We start from the raw sequence: 22,653 nt of genomic DNA on the forward strand, positions 1-22,653 counted from the left end.
GGGACCAAGACATCTGAATCATCAAGTTAAAAAAAAAATGTGTCTGTACACACACACACACACACACACACAATGTTGCCCAGAAACTCCAATTAATGAAGAGTCTTAAAAGTTTTTCATTTCATATAGTTTGCATGAATAGAGTCTGTTCTGTTCTAATCTGAATGGCAAATAATATAAAACAGAAAGCTGAACACAATGTGTGTGTGTGTGTGTGTGTATGTGTGTGTCTACTTTTCTGTCCTAAGAGAAAACATTAAATACAGGTATATTTAATATACAGTGAACATACCACGTGTTTTCTTAAAGCCAACAAAATCCTGATTTCCTATAGCTTGGAGGTGATACAGAAGGCAGAAGACAAATACCAAATTTAGCTAATAAAATATACCCTGCCTATTGGCTCCAGCAATATACTAGAGTTTGAGCAATGACGGATACCCAAGTGTATATGTTCTGTTAAAATTTATCTTCAGACTGATACCTGAAGAGTTTTGCTAATACTTTAAATCAAATATTCTTACTTAATGATTTATCCATCAAATGGAAATATGTACAACATATTTCAAATCAGAAAAGGGGTGAATTTTCCCCCTGCCATTCAAAAAATTATTTTAAAAAATCCACCTCAAATAATTTCTTATTTGATGCTTTTTAATCACTTTCCACTTTATGAAGACCATTTTTCTAGAAACGCAGACAAGAATATAAAATGACTAAGGGGTCATTATCAAAATAATCAAATGAATTTGAAATTTACTTCTGTGTACTTTCTGTACTCCTTAAGTCTTGTGCTAATTAATTACATTTTACTTCATCCCCTGTAATGTTACAAATATGCACCTTAAAATAGAAAAACTTGCTTTTATATTTTAAAACCCCGTCCTCCTCACCTATCTTCCCAAACATTTTAAGCAGAAAATCAATCTTGTTGCTTTAAGGATTGATGTAATATTTGCGAAAAACAACCCCTAATAAACCCTTTAGACTCTTTCGAACCAGCACCAAATTTAAGGGGTTTATTCACTCTGAGGTTGCATGGCAGATGGAAATTAAAACCACATTTAAGAAAAAGCACCTAAAGATGGAGGACAGATAACTCTAACATCCTACACACACAGTGGTAAACCATATTCATGTTTCTATGTATGTAATAAGTTCTCCAAAAATCTGGGTATTTTTGGCTCTGGTACTAAGTCTAATTTTTTTTTTTTATTTCAAAGGCAATTTAAAACTGGGGGGAAATACATTTTTAAAATTTTGGGGGTGAAGTTCACTACACTATGAGACTAATTTCGTATGTGGCAAGTTGCAACTCTCCAAAGGTGTGAATAAACATCAGAAAGCCCAAAGTGAAGAGCCAGTACATCAACATGCACGATCAGGAATCCTATGAAAGTCACAAGACATTGGGATTCGGTGATTTACATTAACCTCCTCGTGGTAGAAGATAGTGTTTCATGATGAATGCAGACTGTGCTCACTGCTCATGAGACACACACATCACTACTGCTGAGGTCCCACTTCGTGATAATTTAGAAATCATCCAAATTTAACTCCAGAAAATATAAATCTGGAATATGAATGTGAAGACAGTACAAATAGCAGTTGAGTGAAACCTGCCTGTAACGATCTTTATTTTTTTTTCCTTTAAGGCTACAGAAAATCTGTACATAAACAAGGCAATTAATTCTCATAATAAAAATAACCCCTCACAAATAGCCAAGGTGTCCAGTCAGATTCCACAGTAAGTATATGTTGTATCACATTCTATTCCACTTGTGTACTTTTTTGTGAGTCTGCTGGGTTAGGATCGATTCTTTCTGGAAATATTAGCTTCTCACAAACTGCTTCCTTTATTGGTAAATACTGGGATATTTCATTAGGTTCCGTGAAGAGGGAAGGTGGAACATGCTAGGAAATACATAAATCATATTAGCATATTCAGTTATTGTACTGACATTTCTTGCAAATGTTTTGGTTCAAGCATTCATAAAGCATGGAAATTTTAAAATCAGGTGCAATATATGCATATGTGCTCCTAAAAATAATAGGTTATTTCTTGTTACTGAATCATTCAACTTTGTTACTGAATGATTTCATCAAAGATCACAGGGTTATATCATTTATAATGTTCCCACAAATGTCCTAAGAATTTAATGCATCTTAATCCAACCCTATGTACCTGCTGCTTTTGTATCTTGAAAACACTAGTCTTCGGTTAGAGCCCAGCATGTAGTCTACAACAGAATCTAAGTAACTTTTCTGTTCCAAGTATATTCTATACCCAGACAGAAATAAGTACTAAGGGTGAAAAAATAAAATCAAGTTTATAGGAAGGTATAAATTTTTAAGCAACCCATTATAGAATCCTAAGTTCTAAGGAAGGCTTCACAGGTCCCAGGGGAGTAAAAAATAAAGAAAAATGATGCCAAAACAAACAAATTATGGTACAGAATCACCACATTTTAGGAAGAGAAAAGGAGACTATGTAGAAAGAAATAAGGTGGCAGGGTGGTTAAGTGGAAAGAACATCCATCACCAGCCAGCTATGTGACTCAGAGTAAGTCACACCTCTGGGTTTCAATTTCTCCAGAACAAAATGTGAAAATTAGATTAGATGAGGCTTAAGTACCTAGCAGCTCTAAATGTTCTTGTATTTGAGGTAAGGTCAGAAAAGTTATGCTCCAATAGAATTTATCCTATAGAGCCCCATTAGGTGAATGAATGGGTTTTGGGATGTAAACTTGGGTGGTTGGGGTCAGGGGTATACGCTACTTAAATTAAAATGAAACATTAAAATTAACGTCTAAAAACTGAAATTTAAGTACTTGCCATCAAATTAGAAATTTTGCTTTCTCGTGATGTATATTCTCGTAACATGTAGTTCTTGTCAGCCTGTATTTAAAAATAAACAGTTGCAATAAATTTAATTATACTGATTTACAAAACCTTTCTATTAAATAGACTGCCTACATTTTAGGATAGGTTGTCAAAACAGCATGCAGTCTAAAGAGAACACCTTGTTCTACACTGAGATAACTCCTATTTAACTCAAATTGGATTATTATTTCCGATTTCTATATATTATAATAATGATACACATCTATCTGTAAACAGATTTTATAATTACCACGTAAGAGAAACATAGCAAAGATTTTACTTTGAAAGAATATGTATATAAATGAATAATGTATATAATGAATTTGCATAAATGAAATATGCAAGAGATTTTAAAATTACTACAAGTTTGAAACATCTTTCCCTTAAGCTATCTTATCATTTACCTACATAATTGTGCTACTTTTATGTTGCAAAACATGCTTTACAATTTTTATTCTTTCCCATTCCACAAAGCTCTTACCAAATAGCTTACTTAAAATCACCTTTTTTGTACTTCAATTTTTCCCATTTAAGATTTTTGGTTAGGTTTTAGAACAGCAACTTATTATAATTTACTTCTTGAAACACTTTTCAATAAAAGAAAAGCCACAAAATTATACGCCTTTAAGGTTTCACTCTCTTGTATTAATAAAAACAGATTAATAGTCACTGTAGGAAAAAAATCAAATAATATAAAAGTATAAATCATCAGTGATCACAGCTTATAGGTAACACTATCTTTAATACTTAGAAATCGCTACAGAGAATCTTATGTAAGTAGATTCATACTTGCTTTTGAAAGTTCAACACTGAAATGAATATCTTTCAAAATTACTTAAATATTAATCTCTGCAACCAATTTTAATAATTACATATTTTATACCATACGGATATAAACAATTTAATTAATGGCCATTTAATGGGCATTAAGTTCCTACTTTCCTTCCTTTCTGCTATTATAAACAATACTACTGTGAATATTCATGTACATACAACTCTAAGTAATTGCCCGATTAATATTTGTAGATTATTATATAAAAGAATCTTTTTAGGATAAATTCCTAAAATTCAATATTGTTTAATTAAAACAGTATTTTTAACATTTAGGCCAGGAGCAGTGGCTCACGCCTATAATCCCAGCACTTTGGGAGGCCGAGGCAGTTGGAATCACTTGAGGTCAGGAGTTCAAGACCAGCCTGGCCAACATGGCGAAACCCCATCGCTCCATTAAAAAAAAAAAAAAAAATTGCCAGGCATGGTGGTGGGCGCCTGTAATCCCAGCTACTCGGGAGGCTGAAACATGAGAATCGCTTGAACCCAGGAAGCAGAGGTTGCAGTGGGCTGAGATCACGCCACTGCATTCCAGCCTGGGCGACAGCATGACTCCATCTCAAATAAATAAATAAAAATAAAATTTAGATTTCTCTTTCTGGGGAACAAAAATATAGCCTATGTTTAGTACTTTGCCACCACTTTTAAAAAGAAAAACGGTCTATCACTATAACCATGTTATTTCAAGAAAAAATCCCTAAGTGAAGGGTTTAGAAAACATCAATCCAATCCTATCCTACTAGGTTCAAATTCCAGTTCTGCCACCTACTAACTGTATAACTTAGGTTATGTTTCTTTTTTTTTTTTTCTTTGAGACAGGGTCTTGCTCTGTCACTGCAGCCTCAACCTCACCAGCTCAAGCAATCCTCCCACCTCAGCCTCCCAAGTAGCAGCTAGGATTACAAGTCCGTGCCACCATGACTGGCTAACTTTTTGTATTTTTAGTAGAGACAGGGTTTCACCATGTTGGCCAGGCTGGTCTCGAACTCCTGATCTCAGGTGATCTACCCACCTCAGCCTCCCAAAGTGCTGGGATTACAGGCGTGAGCTATGGCGCCCGGCCTTGGCCTGATTAAAATATTAATGTACTTCCTGTATATTAATGTACATCAGGACATTACATAAACAACATATACTGTAAACAAAGGTAAGAGTTAAAGGACAGTTTTCTTAAACATAGATTAAGTACATACAAAATTGTTTCAAAAGACCCTTCCCCAATTAGGGAGTGTCTTTTAGAAAACATTTTGAGTCACCAGAACCTTTGTAAAAGAAAATGTAATGTTTTGATGATAGCCTGCAGTCAACAGTGAATGTGAAACACTCAGACTTAACAGTTAGAAAGACTGCCATATAATATAGATGGTTTAATTTCAAATTCTCAGATTGACAATGAAACAACACAAACAAGCCCAGTATCAATTAGTATATTCATTAAACAAGAATAAATACCTCATGGTAAAGTCTCGTGTCATTCATTCTGATAAGCACCCCATCAATTCTCAAGAAAAACCGCAACAGCAGGAAAAAGCTAGAAGGCATTACTCTCTGGAAAAAAAAAAAGGTACATTAATATTTTAATAAAAATTAAATATTTTATTACTTTGCTGAAAGAAAAAATATGAAAAAAAAAACCTGGAATAAGGCTGAATTCACAGTTTATAAAAATCTCTCAACTAGAAGCTCTTTGTCCTAGCTCCAACTAGCCTCAAAACCTTGTGCAAACTATTTAACATCATAGTTTCGGTTTCCTAAAATATTTTTTCTAGGTGAGGAGATACTGAGGTTTAAAAGACTTAAAAACATACCCAAGTAATGTAAAAATTATAATGTTTATTTTAAAAAATGGCGGGTACTGATAGTAAATGTCAACACCAATAAAACCAAAATGAAAGAACAACCTAGTTCTTTGTCACTACTCGCTTATTCACTTTACATAAAACAAAGCAACAGACCTTACACAGAATGCTCTAATTCAGTGTAACCAATAGGCACTATTTCATATTGCTAAAGACCTGGTTTATCGGAACACTATAACACATTCTTAACATCTTTCATCTGTGGCACATCTACAAATTCCTCTGCTTTCCAAGTATAACTACTAAAGATAGGCAGAATCAGTGGAGAAAGTATGAAGGTGGGTCCCGGTGGCGGGAAGGGAGCGGTTGAATGGAATGTGAGGTATTTGGGTCTTTAAAATGAGTATGTTTAGCTGGCATGGTGGCTCACACCTATAATCGCAGCAGTTTGGAAGGTTGAGGTGGAAAGATCACTTGAGCCCAGGAGTTCAAGACCAGCCTGGGCAACAGAGTCAGACCCCATCTCTACAAAAAATACAAAAAATTAGAAAAGCATGGTGGCACAAGCCTGTAGTCCTAGCTACGTGGAAGGCTAAGCTGGGAGGATGGCTTGAGCCTGGGAGGTCAAGGCTGCAGTGAGCCATGATTGTGCCACTGCACTCCAGCCTGGGCAACAGAGCAAGACCTTGTCCCAAAATTAATTAATTAATTAATTAAAATGAATATGCTTGGCCAGTTGCTAAATAAATACCTATTGTCTACTAACACCAAGGTCTTACTATAGTAAGTCTTGGATTTATATAAATGAAAAAATAGAATCCCAATGCTCAAAAAGGTTATCAGCCAGGGAAAGGTCAAACAGATGTGGTAGCTGCTATAATAGAGGTATGCACAAAGCTCAATAAGCATTTGAGAAAGAAGTACCTAAGTCTGCTGAAGAACATCAGATAAGACAAGGCTTGAGCTGACCACAGAAAGAACAGCTGGAGATGGGAAGGAGAATTTCAGAAAGGGGACCTGCATGTACAGAAAGTACTGAGGCATGAAATAATAACATATATTCAGGGAACTGCCTATAATCTTACATATAAGCACAGGGCTACATTAATAATGAAAGAAGAAATAACAGGATAACCCAGTAATGATAGTGACTTAACTGCCTGGAGAGTCACCAGCCACAGGCCAAATTCTTTTCTGCCTTAGGACCATTACACACCCTCTTCCCTTACCTGAAGTATTCTCCTGGCTAATGTTCACTTGTCCTTCAGATTTCAGTACACATGTCACTTCCACAGAGGGGCCTTTCTTACCATTCCATACCACAATAGATTTCTCTTGGTATTCTCTCTCACAGCACTCCATTACGAATTAACAGATTTGTAACTATCTTCATTTATGTTTCCACTTGACTGTAGGCTCCATGATGGTGGAAATATCTGCTTTGTTCATCACCACATCTCTATTGCTTAGAAAAGTACCTAGCACACAGCAGGTGCTCATTAACCATTTTCCGGATAAAATTGAGGCTAGAAGGTATTAATATCTTTGCTGGACAAAAGGCTCTGAGCCAAACTGTATTCTGATGGGGTTATTGGCAACAGACTTAAAAACAAGGCTTTTAGTAAAGGAAAGCTATAGAAATAACCTGACTTATGACAACTTGAAGTCACAACAAATTGGGAAGCACATCATTATTATTTGACATTACTACACAGTGATATGTGTAATTTATGGAAAGACTGACTTGCAACATTTCTTCAAATTTCAAAATTAGTTACTAACAGTCACACTGGACACAACACAGGCAGTAAACTGAAGTACCATTTTAGCATGGCACAGTGGAGAGAGCAGGAATTAGGAGACCAGAGCTCTAGTGCCAATACAATAGCATATTTTAGGGCAGTAGTTCTTTCCTAGGGGACGTTTGGGAATTTGTGAAGGTATTTTTTGTTGTCACATCAATAAGCAACCAATATCAACAGTTAGTGAATAAGGACCAGAACGACAGATCTGGGATGCACAGGACAATCCTATACAACAAAGTCCAGTCCTGCATTCCACAAAACTTGCAGTATCTCACCAGGCATTCACACAGGTGAAAAAGCCTACTCATAATGATCTGACTTTAGAACCTATTTCCATTTTACATAGATAATAAAAAAAAATCACTCAATTATCCAGGAAGGCAACTATTTTCCAAATCAAGGAAAGATTACACTTTTTCTTATTTAGAACTTCACTAAGAGTTGTTCATCATTTTGGAAAACTGTGTTAGAGTCACTGATTGATACATCTCTGTCAGCCTACATTTTCTGCTGTCACATTTACGGTGACTCAATATGCAAATATAAGTACCTGACTGCTTCATTATGTCTTTGGTGCAGTCACATTCTGCATTTAAGTATTAAAATATATTTTATTCTAAACCAATTTCCTTTAATTTTATAGTTAAAATATGTTGATTGCTGCAAAGTAGGTGGATTAAATCATCTACAAATTTCACTACAGGGTAGTAATACCTATGAACTAATACTTCAGCTTAAAGTAGTTGGTTAAAAAAATGCTCTTCAGTTTAAGACTTACTATGTATTCTTGTACACACATATTTATACACATATCCTTTCAAGCAACTCCATCCACAAAACCACATGTGCTTCCCAAATACCGACCCACTTAGAGACATGATATATATACCCCCTTGGATACAAATGCACACCCAGGTATGCAAACTCATGATGAACATTTAGCATAGTCAATTCAGCAGGTGGTAGACAAGTGGAAAGATACAAGACTAGATGAACTGGAGAGAGAATAAATCTAAACAAAAAAAAGTAAATTTAGAGTTATAAGTGAGCAAAGAAGTAAAGCCTATGAAAACGACTAATACTAGAATAATGATATATATTAGATGATACAAAGAAAACTTTGCAATTAGTTTCATGACCGTAAGCTATCTTTTTGGGCCTTATCTATAAAATATGGAGGCTACAAAAAATGATTCTCTAAAAATTCATTACAATTTCAAAATGCTTTGATTCCACTGAAAAAACTAATTTTATTTTTAGATAAGTAAAAATAAAATAAAATTTTTTATTTATCTAAAAATAAAATTATTTTGTCTCCAAAGCTGGGGTGCAGTGACACCATCATAGCTCACTGTAGCCTTGACCTCCTGGGCTCAAGCAATCCTCCTGCCTCTGCCTCCCAAGAAGCTAAAATTTGACTTTAAAACAAATCTGTTGCTGCTTTTGTATTATTTTCATTCTTTAAATCACAGCATCCACAATCATTATGCCCCAAGAACAATGTTTGATGTTAGGGTCTCTGTCTTTGACAGATCTCATGACAAATGCTATAATTGAGAGTTGCTGGGTTTTTTTTTTTTTGAGACGGAGTCTCGCTCTGTCGCCCAGGCTGGAGTGCAGTGGCGCAATCTCGGCTCACTGCAAGCTCCGCCTCCTGGGTTCACGCTTCTCCTGCCTCAGCCTCCCAAGTAGCTGGGACTACAGGCGCCCGCCACCATGCTGAAAATTGAAGTGGTAGCTAAATGATGCATTGAAATCATAACACATGGATCATTTTTAAAAATGACATCCACCTTGCTGTCTGCAGATCCTATCAACATCATTTTTAATCCAAAATGTCAAAATTAAGTCACAGTCTTCATTCGAGTTAAATAATAAACAAATAAACTACAAGGTGGCCAGGCAGGTCTATTAAAAATGCTTTGCTAAAATAAAGCCTTAAGAATACACTAATATTTTGTGAATTTTATAATGGATATTCAATAAGATATACTCTAGATCCAAGTGAAATTGTACAGACATCATGTTAAGGCTCAGTGTTATTCTTTTTTTTTTTTTCTTTGCTCTGTCGCCCAGGCTGGAGTGCAGTAGCACGATCTTGGCTCACTGCAAGCTCTGCCTCCCGGGTTCACGCTACTCTCCTGCCTCAGCCTCCCGAGTAGCTAGGACTACAGGTGCCCGCCACCATGCCCAGCTAACTTTTTGTATTTTTAGTAAAAACGGGTTTCACTGTGTTAGCCAGGATGGTCTCGGTCTCCTGACCTCGCGATCCAGCCCGCCTCAGCCTCCCAAAGCGCTGGGATTACAGGCGTGAGCCACTGCGCCCAGCCAGGCTCAGTGTTATTCAAAGTGAGTCATATTTTTGTCTGAGGTTAAGAATGCAAGAAAAATATTAATTTTAAACAAAAATAATACTCACAATCTTCACACTCAGGCTTGAAACTCCATGATCATGAAGTTCATCCTCAAAAAGGAGAACTTCTTCAAAAAACTTAATCTGTTCTCTGGCTTTCAATTTTTCTGTATCTATGTGATCTGTTGTAGGTACAACCTGAAAGAAAAAATTTTAAAGAGGAGCACATTAAAAAAAAAAGTTGAGGAGCTACAGAGACACAGGAAAGTAGTCTTTTTTTTTTTTCAATCAGTCTTTTCTGCATAGCCAGGGCACACAGTTCTAAATTTGAGTGTCATTAGTAGATATAAAAGATCACAATATGGCTTGATTCTGAAAAACTGAAGACATTACAGATGCCCAATATTATAGCTTCACAAAAAAAGGAGTAAAAATTTATCATTTTTCATGCAAGTCTTATTAAAATCAACTTTTGTTGTGACTATGAGAAAATTAATCAACCAAAAATCAGTCAGTGTGATGAATGACTGCTATCATAGAAGGTCATAGAACATTTGTGCTGTGAAAGCCACTTTTGGGACATTCATATGGAACTTAAAAAATATTTTTCCATTAGAATGTTAGATATTTGCTCAACCTAACTCCCCAAAACCTACAGTAAAATAAAATGCTTTAAATAATGAGGTAAACAAGAACTTGTAGAGAAATTCTGAGGGGAACTCCTAGCATTGCGAAGAGCTTTGAATGAAGTTGGCAATTTTTCAATGTATTACTTTGTAGCTCTAAAACATGCATGCACATAATCCAACAAAAGCATCAACAGTCCCAAGGCAGAACATATCAGTAGCTCATTAAACTCAAGTGTCTCCTGAGCAGCACCCAAGTATGAATTGTGATACTATTTTCTACCACATCTAATTTCACTACAAAATGCTCAGCTGTTTTACTCCTTGACAGGTTTACCATAAACAAACACAACAATGCTTGTCAAACCATAGATATTTAGTAAATGTAGCTTTACTTAACCATCATGATTAGGTTATTTGTTTTGACTCATGGACAAAATTAGCAGATGGAGAGTAATTTGAGATAACTAGATAAGAATCAGAAGAAAATTACAAACTTTACAAGACTGCACAGATTTTGGGAGGAAATCTAAGGGAACCTTAAGTAATGTAGGGGGAAAAGATGCCATGAAAAGAAAGTGGCAGTTTGTATATGATTTCCAGGAGGTAAAAAATGTCCGTAATTCTTCCATGGTCACTTAGAGATAACACTTAGTCCTAAGCAGTTTTACTTCCAACTGTGTACGGAGCAGGTATAAGGCCACTCTTGAGGTGAAAATTGGGAGGGGAAGGGAGTTAGAGTGTAGGGGCAGGGCATATAACCAGTCCCCTGCATCACACGTTAAGTTTATGATCTAGTTAAACAAAGTTGGTCTGCCAATGAGGACTGCCTAAGGTTACACAACTTAAGTTAGTGTTAAATACACACACTTGTAAATTCCATCCTTTTTATTTGATTTTAGTTCAAAGGAACACATTTTTAACATCCTCCTTATAGATACTCCTGAATCCCCCAAAAATAATCATTATCTGAATTTTCTCATTAGTAAATTGCTTCATTAATGTTTCACATATGCCTTCAGTAAGTGATTGGTCAAAATGAATCTGTCAGTTTTTCCATTTACGTACTTCTTCTTATAAAATGAAAGACAAAGTCAAAAAACAAAGCATGAGTTAGGGATATCATATTTAACTTATTTATGCTATTGGCTCCATTTGCAAGGCTAAGTATGTCTAAAACTTTATACTTTTCAGCTCTCTCTCTTCCTCAACTCCACATATCTCCTCTCTGAACCCGGGCATCTAAAAAAAACAACAACAAAAAATAACTAGCTAAATATAAAACATATGGGCTGGGCGCGGTAGCTCATGCCTATAATCCCAGCACTTTGGGAGGCAAGGCGGCCGGATCACTTGAGGTCAGGAGTTTGAGACCAGCCTAGCCAATATGATGAAACGCCATCTCTACTAAAAATACAAAAATTAGCTGATCGTGGTGGCAGGCACCTGTAATCCCAGCTACTCAGGAGGCTGAGGCAAGAGAATCACTTGAACCCGCAGGGCAGAGGTTGCAGTGAGCGGAGATCACACCATTGCACTCCAGCCTGGGCGACAAGAGCGAAACTCTATCTCAAAAAATAAAAAACATATGGAACAGTATTGGCAGAATAAGTAATCTAGACAAACCTTGCTGAAGACAATTTAAAAAGCTGGCTGAAAAAAACCAAAAACTTCCTAAAAGCATCAAATGGCCAAGGCAGTATGGAGTTACTGGGCTGAGATCTGGAAAAAGACTGGAGCCTAGAAAAGTAAGTCTGTATTTGGCTGGCTTTGCCCTGAGGCATAGCACTGGCTGATTGAGAGAAGAAGCTGGGCTCTGCTAGCTTTTGGTGCCATCACTGCTCAGTGCTCACTAAGGGCAAGGACCCTGGAGAATTTTCTGCTTCCTCCCAAATCAGAGATGACATCCTAAAGAGCTATAGTGATTTCAGAGCTTTTTGTTGTTGTTGTTGTTGTTGAGACAGAGTCTCGCTCTGTTGCCCAGGCTGGAGTGCAGTGGCACCATTTCAGTTCACTGCAACCTCCAGCTCCTGGGTTCAACCAATTCTTGTGCCTCAGCCTCCCAAGTAGCGAGGATTACAAGCACATGCCACAACGCTTGGCTAATCTTTTTGTGTTTTTAGTAGATACAGGGTTTTGCCATGTTGGCCAGGCTGGTCTCGAACTCCTGACCTCAGGTGTTCGCCTGCCTCGGCCTCCTAAAGTGTTGGGATTCAGGTATGAGCCACTGTGCCCAGCCTCAGAGCTTCTTATCTGCAGGCCCAGTACACCTCAAACTCTGGTCCTAGACCAAGGCAGGCAAACTAAGACATGTAGGTCAAAACTGCCCTGTTACCTATTTTTATGGGCTGCAAGCTAATAATGGCTAAATAATTGGAGAAAAAAAATCAAAAGAAAAATATTTCATGACACATAAAAATTATATGAAACTCAAGTTTCACTTCCATAAAGTTTTATTAAAGCATAGCCATGCCCATTCATTTATATATTGTCTATGAGTGATTTAGACTATGACAGCACAGCTGAGTTGCTGCAACAGAGACTCTAAGGCCCACAAAGCCTAAAATATTTACGTCTGACTCTTTACAGAAGAAGTTTGCAGAGCTCTGTCCTTGACTATGGATATTCTCGAGCGCCTGTCAGAACTAAACAAAAATCCTCTCTGAAGGAAAACATCATCATCCTAGAACTGAAACAAAAATAAAGAGGCAAATTAGAAGCCTAGATGTCATAACCCAGAACCAACTGAAATAAAAGACACTAGGGATTCCAGAGATGATTGAAATTATTAGGCCTTAGTCCATTTGGGCTGCTATTTAATATAATAATATATGATAGATAATATATCTACTTTTATTCTAGGAATTACAATATTAACTTAGGTTCCCTAATACTTGATATACTATATTATCATAGTAACAGCTGCCATTTATTGAGAGCTTACTGTAAAACACACAGTTTTGAGATAGGGTGTCGCTCTGTCACCCAGGCTGGAGTGCAGTGGCACAATCACAGCTCACTGCAGCCTCGCCTTCCTGGGCTCAAGTGATTCTCCCACCTCAGCCTCCTGAGTAGCTGGGACTACAGACATGTGCCACCAGACCCACCAATTTTTCTATTTTTTGTAGAGATGGGGTTTCACTATGTTACCCAGGCTGGTTTCAAACTCCCGAGCTCAAGTGATCCATCTCAGCCTCCCAAAGTGCTGAGACTACAGGCATGAGCCACTACACCCAGCCTACATATATAATTTTATTTCCTACTTCACAACTAGTATTACCCTAGTTTAACAAAGTGACTGAAACAAGGCTTAGTAAGACTAAATTACCTTCCAGGCTGGCAAATGATGGTGTTGGGATTTTGAACCCAGATCTGTGTTCTGCCAAAGCCTGAGCTCATTACCACCAGTGAGTGGGTAATCACATTGACATTTATCAGCAACACCTCAGAACAAATCACATTATAGGCTGAAGTATCAATAGGAGAGTACTGAACAAATGCTTTTTGCCTTCTACTGCTCTCACACTCCTTGTTTCTACAGCTATGGTTCTCACTTGGTCACAGCTAATGCCGCTTCATAACCTCCAGGAGGCTTTTCCTAAGTCAGTCCACAAAGTAAGTCATCATCATTATTGTATGGGTTTAAAACAAGGTCCCATTTCCTCACTCCTCGCAATGAAATATCAAATGCTCTCTACAAAGTTTTTCAATCAGAAGAGAGAAGGGAGGAGAACAGTAATCTATGAAGTAGTATAAGGGACTGATATAACCTTGCTCTCCCATTAGACTATAAAGGAGGAATTTTTGTCTGCTCTGCTGTATCCAAGGCTCCTAGGATTAGTGCCCGGCATAGAGCAAGAGCTCAAGAAATATCTGTTCAATGAATGAATGAGTTTTTTCCTGGAAGCACAGAAAAATAAAGCTTGGACTGTAGTAATGGCAGAAACTGAAGATAACAATCATTAAGTTCCTGCTATGAACTTTCATCTTCATGAGACTCTAAACATTTCTGCAGAGAAAAGGGGCCCAGACACAACACTATCTTCTTAACATTTCTGCCTAAGCACCAACATATGATATCAGGTTTCCTTGTTTTGAGATGGAGTCTCACTCTGAAGCCCAGGTTGGAGCGCAGTGGCGTGATCTTGGCTCACTGCAACTCTGCCTCCTGGGTTCAAGCAATTCTCCTGCCTCAGCCTCCCGAGTCTCCAACTCCTGACCTCAGGTGATCTGCCTGCCTCGGCCTCCCAAAGTGCTGGGATTACAGGCGTGAACCACTGCGCCCGGATGACATAGGGTTTCCAATGGCTACTTTTAATATAAATATTTCAGGTTACACCGAAATAAATTCATTCTATATAATAGTCTGCGATATTTAGAGACATTCAACCTAAACCAACTTTTCTTTATTTTATTTTATTTATTGTTTTTTTGAGACGGAGCCTTTCTCTGTTGCCCAGGCTAGAGTGCAGTGGCGTGATCTCAGATCACTGCAACCTCCACCTCCTGGGTTCAAGCGATTCTCCTGCCTTAGCCTCCCAAGTAGCTGGGATTACAGGCACACGCCACCATGCCTGGCTAATTTTTACATTTTTATTAGAGGTGGGGGTCTCACTATGTTGGCCAAGCTGGTCTCGAACTCCTGACCTCAAGTAATCTGCCCTCCTTGGCCTCGCAAAGTGCTGGGATTACAGGCGTGAGCCACTGAGCCCGGCCCAGATTTGCTTCATTTCAGTCATACTATAAGATTTCAAAATACAGCTAACTTCACAATATAAGACCTACCAATTCCATCTTCCTAGCGTTATTTACCATGAATCTCTTTTTTTTTTTTTGAAACGGGAACCTCACTCTCTGTCACCCAGGCTGGAATGCAGCAGTGTGATCTCGGCTCACTGCAACCTCTGCCTCCCAGGTTCAAGCAATTCTCCTGCCTCAGCCTCCCGAGTAGCTGGGACTACAGGCACGCTCCACCATGCCTGGCTAATTTTTGTATTTTTAGTAGAGATGTGGTTTCACCATGTTGGCCAGGCTGGTGTTGAACTCCTGACTTCATGATCCACCCACCTTGGCCTCCCAAAGTGCTGGGATTACAGGCGCGAGCCACTGCACCTGGCCAAATCTCTTTTTTTTTTTTTTTTTAAGACAGAGTCTCACTCTGTCGCCCAGGCTGGAGTGCAGTGGCGTGATCTTGGCCCACTGCAACCTCCACCTCCCGGATTCAAGCAATTCTCCTCCCTCAGCCTCCTGAGTAGCTGGTATTACACAGCTACTGGTATTACACAGCTACTGGTGCGCCACCACACCCAGCTAATTTTTTTTTTTTTTTTTTAATAGAGAAGGGGTTTCACCATGTTGGTCAGGCTAGTCTCAAATTCCTGACCTCAAGTGATCCAACTGCCTCAGCCTCCCAAAGTGCTGGGATTACATGCGTGAGCCACTGCGCCTGGCCCGAATCTCTTCTCAAGCAGGGCTTACACACACAGGACTTAATACTAATATAGAGCTTTAGAATTTATTGAGAGCTTCCCATAAATTATTTCACATCAAAACTCTGCTTTGAGGTAGATATTTCTGTTTACCCAATTTATTGATAAAACTGAGACTCAAATTAAGTAACTTCCTAAAGTTATTACAGGTTCATACTCAGGGCAGACAGGGCATAAACCTACTTTGTCTAACCAGAAGTTCTTTTTGCCCATATATTTGTTCATCTATAAACTTGTAAGCTACAAGCTAGCAGGTTCTGTCTAAATCACGTAATACATTACCAAGGCCTGAAACACATTTTAATGTTTCTTGATAGTGATAATGATAACAACAAGGCAGTCTGCCGTTGCCACCAACTACACTTTTAAAAATAAATTCTTCCACTAAGGCCGTCTTTTATTTTCTGCTGATAAGTCAACAAGCAAAACCCCCTCACGTTATGTTCTGAGGAACGCCACAACAGAAAACAAGGACAATAAAAGTAGTTGCAAAAAATAACCCATTACTAGAAAGTTCTAATGCTCAGACTGTCCAAGACAATTAATGACTCATAAAAGAAAAAAGTAAGATTTACCTTTAACTTAAGAGATTCTCCAAGTAAGGTTCCCTTATAATCTGTTGTATAGGTCCAATCATATGGTTTAATAACCTCTTTGGAGTGTTCACCCTCCGTCCTCAAATACCAAAATGAGATGGATCAGATTCAGTGATGCAGAATAGAGATTATCTGTATTTATATGTCACATCAAATTATATTCTACAATAACATAAAATATCCTATTAAATATATACACTTGCTATCATTCACCAGTACAAGGTTTTTCTTACAGTTTTTATGCATTTATTATTTAACTTGTCATGTACTGATGTAGTCTTTTCAATTAGTCTGTATACTGCCTGAGGACATGGTTTAAAGGTTTATACTTATTTGTATCATCTAAGGTACTTAGTACATATTAGGCACAAAGTAAATAATTGCTGATTTGACTATCAAAGAAAAACATGTTGTCTTAATTTCAATGCTTCTCAAATAGGGTATTTATTAAGCATATCATAAGTAAACATTTTTTCTTAAAAACGGGAACATTAAGTATAGCCTACTGCCTCTTCAATAAGGAACACTGAAAAATTGAAAAAGTACATAGCTCAGCTCAGTTGTAATTCACTTTAACAAGTATTCAAGCAGTGGGGTAATTAACTTCCATTTTTATGTCTGAGAAAAACAAATTCTAGAATGATAAAACTCTCAAGTTTAATAGTACCAGCCCTTCATTCTAACAACACACACGTATCATTACTGAATATTTTTTCAAGTCTTTTCTCTTTTGTTTAAGCTAATTACCTTTTTTGTTTAACCTAATTGACCGGATTCTCACCTGCTTTCTTGCCACTCTTCAGCACAGGCCACTTTAAGCATTCCTTGGTAGTTGTTTACACATCTTAATGCATCTGTAGCATTGAACTCAATTCCAAAGCCAGAGCAATGCTGGATTCTTAAAACGTTGTCTCCAAACATCATTTCAGGGAGAGATGGCATATGTAATTCATCGGCTAATCTATACATAACCAAAAGTCGGGTGAGATAATTTTATATCGCTGTTGGCATTTTTGTTTCTTTTCCATCCCAACAGAATTCTTCCTACTTGCTGAATGAGTTACACAGCATATGATTTAATCAATATGATATATTTGCAAGGTCTATAAAATGTTTTCATCATCCATTCTTTCATCATCATATGGCACTGTACTAGGCAGTGGGCTAAATAAATATACAAATACATAATATAATACCTTATTATACTACTATAATATATAGCACACAGATATTACTATAATATATATCATGAGGGTATGAAGAAAAGATAGCAAAGCAATTAAAGATACTGTCCCTTGTAGGAAAATAATTTTTCCACTAAAATTCTCAATTGTTAAAAGTTTCAAAAAGTGGTGATGAAAAAAGCAAAAGCACCTGACACTGATGAGGGACCTCAGCACTTGCCTACACAGACTTTCAGAAGGATTGTGTCAATTTACATTTCACCCTGGGGCAACAATCAAGCAAAAAAATCACAGGAATTTAACATAATTTACACACTTATGACCCAAAGTATCAGTTTTAGGATACCTGTACTAAAGAATAATTCAAAGTACAGAAAAAAATTATACACATTAATACTTATAATGGCTTTACTTATAATCGTGCAAAAGAAATACTCTGAATGTTTCATTATAAAGCAATAAACGATTATGCAAACCAAAGTATATCTATATGATGAAATATTATGGAACCATTACAAATGTTTAAAGAGAGACTATAATAATATGAAAAAATGCTTATGATAAAATAGTAAGAAAAAACTGGACACACATTGTATATTTATTACATCTAAATGTGTATCTCTGTGTGCATATATCAGTGATCTAACTTTTTGAGGTGCAGGTCTTCAGGATGATACCTAACAATGTTAACTTTCATCATAATTTTAAGTAAAATTTATTCTCTGTTATTAGGAGATAGAAAATATTAAATACTTAAAAGATTAGATACAATAAACTGTAATTGGAATATATATTCCATAAGATTCCATAAAATAAGTTTTAACTTGAATAATGCATACCAAATGTGAAATAATATGTGAGTCTGTGGATTCTACCCAATATATCTGGAAAAATGTGGCAGTCTTATAAAATATTCCACTCATATATGTAAAAGAATCACTGTTACTAATTTACAGTCCTTCAATGTTCTAAATATAGAGTTTCTTAAACATAGGCCAAAATGCCCTCTTTCTTTTTTTTTTTTCAAGACGGAGTCTGACTGCTCTGTTGCCCAGGCTGGAGTGCAATGGCACGATCTTGGCTCACTGCAACCTCTGCCTCCCAGATTCAAGCAATCCTCCTGTTTCAGCCCTCCTAGTAGCTAGGATTACAGGCAGGCGCCACCACGCCTGGCTAATTTTTGTATTTTTAGTAGAGACAGGAGTTCACCATGTTGGCCAGGCTGGTCTCGAACTCCTGACCTCAGGTGATCCACCTGCCTCGGTCTCCCAAAGTGCTGGGATTACAGGCGTGAGCCACCGCGCTTGGCCTGAAAATGACCTATTTCTAACATCAAGCTTCTCACTTAAAAACAGGTATAACCAGTTACAAGGAGAGAAGACAGGAAGCTCCTGTGGTTTTAAGGTGTCTTAAATACTCATTAAAAGAGCTTCTTTAATCCAATATTTTACTCAATCAATTTATTTAGCATCTTAGCGGTTTTTACAATCTATGATAATGCATCACAGAAAAATTTGGGATTGGTGAGGGTAAGTCTTCCTTTTGTCATATAAAAAAAGGCAGATTTTTTTTTTTTTTTTTTTGGCAGAGGGTGGGGGACGGAGTCTTACTCTGTCATCCAAGCTGGAGCACAGTGGCACGATCTCAGCTTACTGCAACCTCTACCTCCTGAGTTCAAGTGATTCTTGTGCCTCAGCCTCCGGAGTAGCTGGGATTACAGGCCTGCACCACCACTCCCAGATAATTTTTTTTTGTATTTCTAGTAGAGGCGGGGTTACACTATGTTGTCCAGGCAGGTCTTGAACTCCTGACCTCAGGTGATCCGCCTGCCTCGGCCTCCCAAAGTGCTGGAATTACAGGAGTGAGTCACCGCGCCCGGCCTCAGGCAAATTTATTTTTAAAATAATACATAAGGAGATCATAGATATGGAATTTTATTCCCTTAAAACTCTCCATGTATACAGCCATCGCTTGGAGAATCTGTAAGTAAATTACATGGGGGCCCCAGTTTGAAGCTGACTGCTTTATATATAATATAATTATAGATTGTATTATGTTGGTGCTAAAGTAATTGCGGTTTTGCAATTAAAAACCGCAATTACTTTTGCACCAATCGGCAATTTGTCACAGAAAGTTATGTGGAGAGGAGGCCGGGTGCGGTGGCTCATGCCTGTAATCCCAGCACTTTGGGAGGCCGAGGGCAGGTGGATCATCTGAGGTCAGGAGCTCAAGACCAGCCCGACCAACATGGTGAAACCCCGTCTCTACTAAAAATACAAAATTAGCTGGGCGTGGTGATGCATGCCTGCAATCCCAGCTACTTGGGAGGCTGGGCAGGAGAATCGCTTGAACCCCGGAGGTGGAGGTTACAGTCAGCCGAGATGGCGCCATTGCACTCCAGCCTGGGCAACGAGCAAAACTCCATCTCAAAATAAAAATAGAAAGAAAGAAAGAATCAGAAAAAAAAGAAAGAAAATTAAAAATAAATAAATAAATAAAAATACAAAAATTAGCCAGGCGTGGTGGCACGTGCCTGTAGTCTCAGCTACCAGGGAGTCTAAGGCAGGAGAATCACTTGAACCTGGAAGGCGGAGGCTGCAGTGAGCTGAGACTGTGCCACTGCACTCCAGCCTGGGCGACAGAGTGAATCTCTGTCTCAAAAAAACAAAATAAAAAATAAAAGTTATACAAGGCTGGGCGCAGTGGCTCACGCCTGTAATCCTGGCACTTTGGGAGGCGAAGGCGGGCAGATCACCTGAGGTCGGGAGTTCGAGACCAGCCTGAGCAACATGGAGAAACCCCATCTCTACTAAAAAAAAAAAAAAAAAAAAAAAAGTTATAAAAAAAAATAAAGTTAAATAGAGAGGAAAAACTCAAAAAAGTAATTCAATTTGTGGTGGGATGAAAGGAAATTTTTTTCCTTTCTTTTCTGTATTTTCCTAATTTTTTTTCAGTGAGTCTACTAGACTATTACCACTTATTTTCTTGAATTAGGAAGCAAACATCATTTCATTACTTTCCTCTCTTCCCTGGTCACTCCCTCTGCTCAAATCTTAAAATGCAAGTGCTCACTTAGGGTTCTATTTTACGACCTTTTCCTCTGGATGACTTCTAGATACCTTAATTCATTCCCAAAGCTCCAGGTACCAAATACAGGCAGGTAATTCCCAAACTTAAACCCACAGACGTTATATTTTTTGAGCTCCAAGATAAATATATCTAAATGCCTACTAAACATCTTCACTTTATGACCTATACCCACCGCACATTTCAATAAACTAAACATCCTCTATCCAACACCCAGCCCCCATCTGCTCCTCCTCCTCCTATGCTTCTCATCTTGTTCAAAGGCATACTATACATGCAAAAATCCAAGCCAGAGATCTTGTCATCAGCACAGACTCTTCCTTTTTTATTTCTCCTCCCATCAGCTGGCCATCCCAGGGACTTAATCTTCTAAAACCTGTCTTTTCTCTTACTAACTGGTCTCCTTCCCATCCCTGCGGACCTGCAATCCAGCCTCAACATGGCCTCCAGAGAAATCTTTCAGCGCGTACATCTGATAATGCAGCTCCTTTGGATAAAATTACACCAAGTGGTTGTCAGATAAAATTGAAAACTCCTTAGCCTGGCATAAAAATTCCCTCAGTATCTTGATTCCCCTGGGGCCTACCTCTCATTTCTCACAACATCCCCTATGGTACATCACGCTCCAATCACACGGACACAGCTCTTTAAACACATCATAGCTTTCACTCTCCCTGAGCCCCCAGCTTTACATGCGTCCCCTGATTCCCCTAAAATTTGTCAAGATTCAGCCCAGGCATCAAAAACGCATCACAACTCACTCTGCCTGACCTGGTGGCATGTACCTATCCACCGCCCCCCGCGACGGTTTTATAAAGATTCAGTTCAGGCATGCCAATTTCCCAGATGGTTCGAGCCCCTAAAAGACCTCACATCACTCCGTGTATACATCTTCATTACATTTATTCACGCTGTAATATAATTGCCTGTCTCTCTCACGAGACTGTGAATTGAGGCGCACGTTGTCTTTTACATTTCCTATCTCAAGCGCCGGGCACAGCATCTGACGTGACAAAAACCAAACTTATAAATCATCCCCGTCATTAACCCCTACGAAAACAGGCAACAGCCACCCAGAAAAAAAGGTGGTGCAGGCTGAGGCAGGCGACGTTTGGTGAGGGGAAAGTCCACCAGAACAGTCACACTCTACTCAAACCCAGGCGGATTGACAGTTCACGAAAGCAGCGCCTGGCGATCCCCAACCAAAGGGTCCGGAAGTGTGACTGGATTATTTATCGAAGTTGTCAATCAAAGGTCCGGTCCGGAGGGACCGAACCTCCGCCTCAGGAGAAAGGGGAGGGGCTGCACAGAGTTCGCCCTGCCTCCCGCCCTGGGCCAGCAACCGGCCAGCGCCCAGACCCCGTGCCCCGAAGCCTCACTTCTCCACATCCGCCGACTTCATGATGTGGGTCTTGGAGGCCGTCAGCTTCCAGGGCCCGAAGCAGAAATCCCGGTGGCTGCTCTGGAAGCCGTGGATCATCATGGCTGAGGCAGGACCCGCAGAGGCCACAAGGAATAAGCTGATGCAGCGGCGGCGGCGAACACCGGTTCCTCCGCCTCCCTCCGGCCCAGCCTCCTAGGCTTCCGAGCCGTTACCATGCCCGGCCCCGCCCCCTGCCGGCCGACCCGGACGCGGGCTCTGCTTCCCGTCTTCTTCTCCGCCTCTTTGCTTTTTGCTTCCGGGACTAGTTGCTCTTGTTGCGTGACCCACGTCTTACGTTCCGACGCTCCGGAAAAAAGGAAAAAGGAGAAAGTCTGAGGGGCGGCACTTGGGTTGCAGAAGGTGTGGTTAGGAACGCGCCGCCCTCCTGAACTCGTTGGGTGACGTCATCTCGAAGGATTTTAGAGACTGCCAGGGAAGGGGACGACGGTTCCAACTTGATCCTTACAGACCTCAAGGCAGTGTAATTACCTCGTGTGTTAGTGAATCGTGTTACCGAGGAAATTTTTCTGTTTTGAGGTCAAAAAAAGAAGTAATCCCACAGAGTTTAGGAAATCCA

The 22,653-nt window shown here is 38.8% G+C and overlaps 1 protein-coding gene across 1 annotated transcript; it reads right to left on the reverse strand.

The window, feature by feature from the left end:
* Window positions 1-1,608: 1,608 nt before the first annotated feature.
* Window positions 1,609-22,452, reverse strand: TIPRL (TOR signaling pathway regulator). The gene is made up of 7 exons (XM_032161066.2): window positions 22,033-22,452; window positions 17,164-17,343; window positions 16,362-16,461; window positions 9,738-9,869; window positions 5,167-5,262; window positions 2,836-2,898; window positions 1,609-1,914 (listed from the first exon to the last, which is right to left on the reverse strand). Exons 1-7 carry the CDS (start codon window positions 22,134-22,136, stop codon window positions 1,771-1,773), a joined length of 819 nt encoding a protein of 272 aa, XP_032016957.1. The 5' UTR covers window positions 22,137-22,452; the 3' UTR covers window positions 1,609-1,770.
* Between the last annotated feature and the right edge of the window lie 201 nt (window positions 22,453-22,653).

This window comes from Hylobates moloch, unplaced genomic scaffold (assembly GCF_009828535.3).
Source record: "Hylobates moloch isolate HMO894 unplaced genomic scaffold, HMol_V3 SCAFFOLD_8, whole genome shotgun sequence".
In the NCBI taxonomy this organism is placed as follows: domain Eukaryota; kingdom Metazoa; phylum Chordata; class Mammalia; order Primates; family Hylobatidae; genus Hylobates; species Hylobates moloch.

Coding starts and splice junctions, on each gene's coding strand:
- TIPRL (XM_032161066.2), bottom strand. CDS start 22,136: ATGATGATCCACGGCTTCCAGAGCAGCCACCGGGATTTCTGCTTCGGG. Junction 17,344..22,032: donor AAGTCGGCGGATGTGGAGAA/GTGAGGCTTCGG, acceptor GGTTATGTATAG/ATTAGCCGATGAATTACATA. Junction 1,915..2,835: donor GCAAAATTTCTAATTTGATG/GCAAGTACTTAA, acceptor TGTATTTCCTAG/CATGTTCCACCTTCCCTCTT.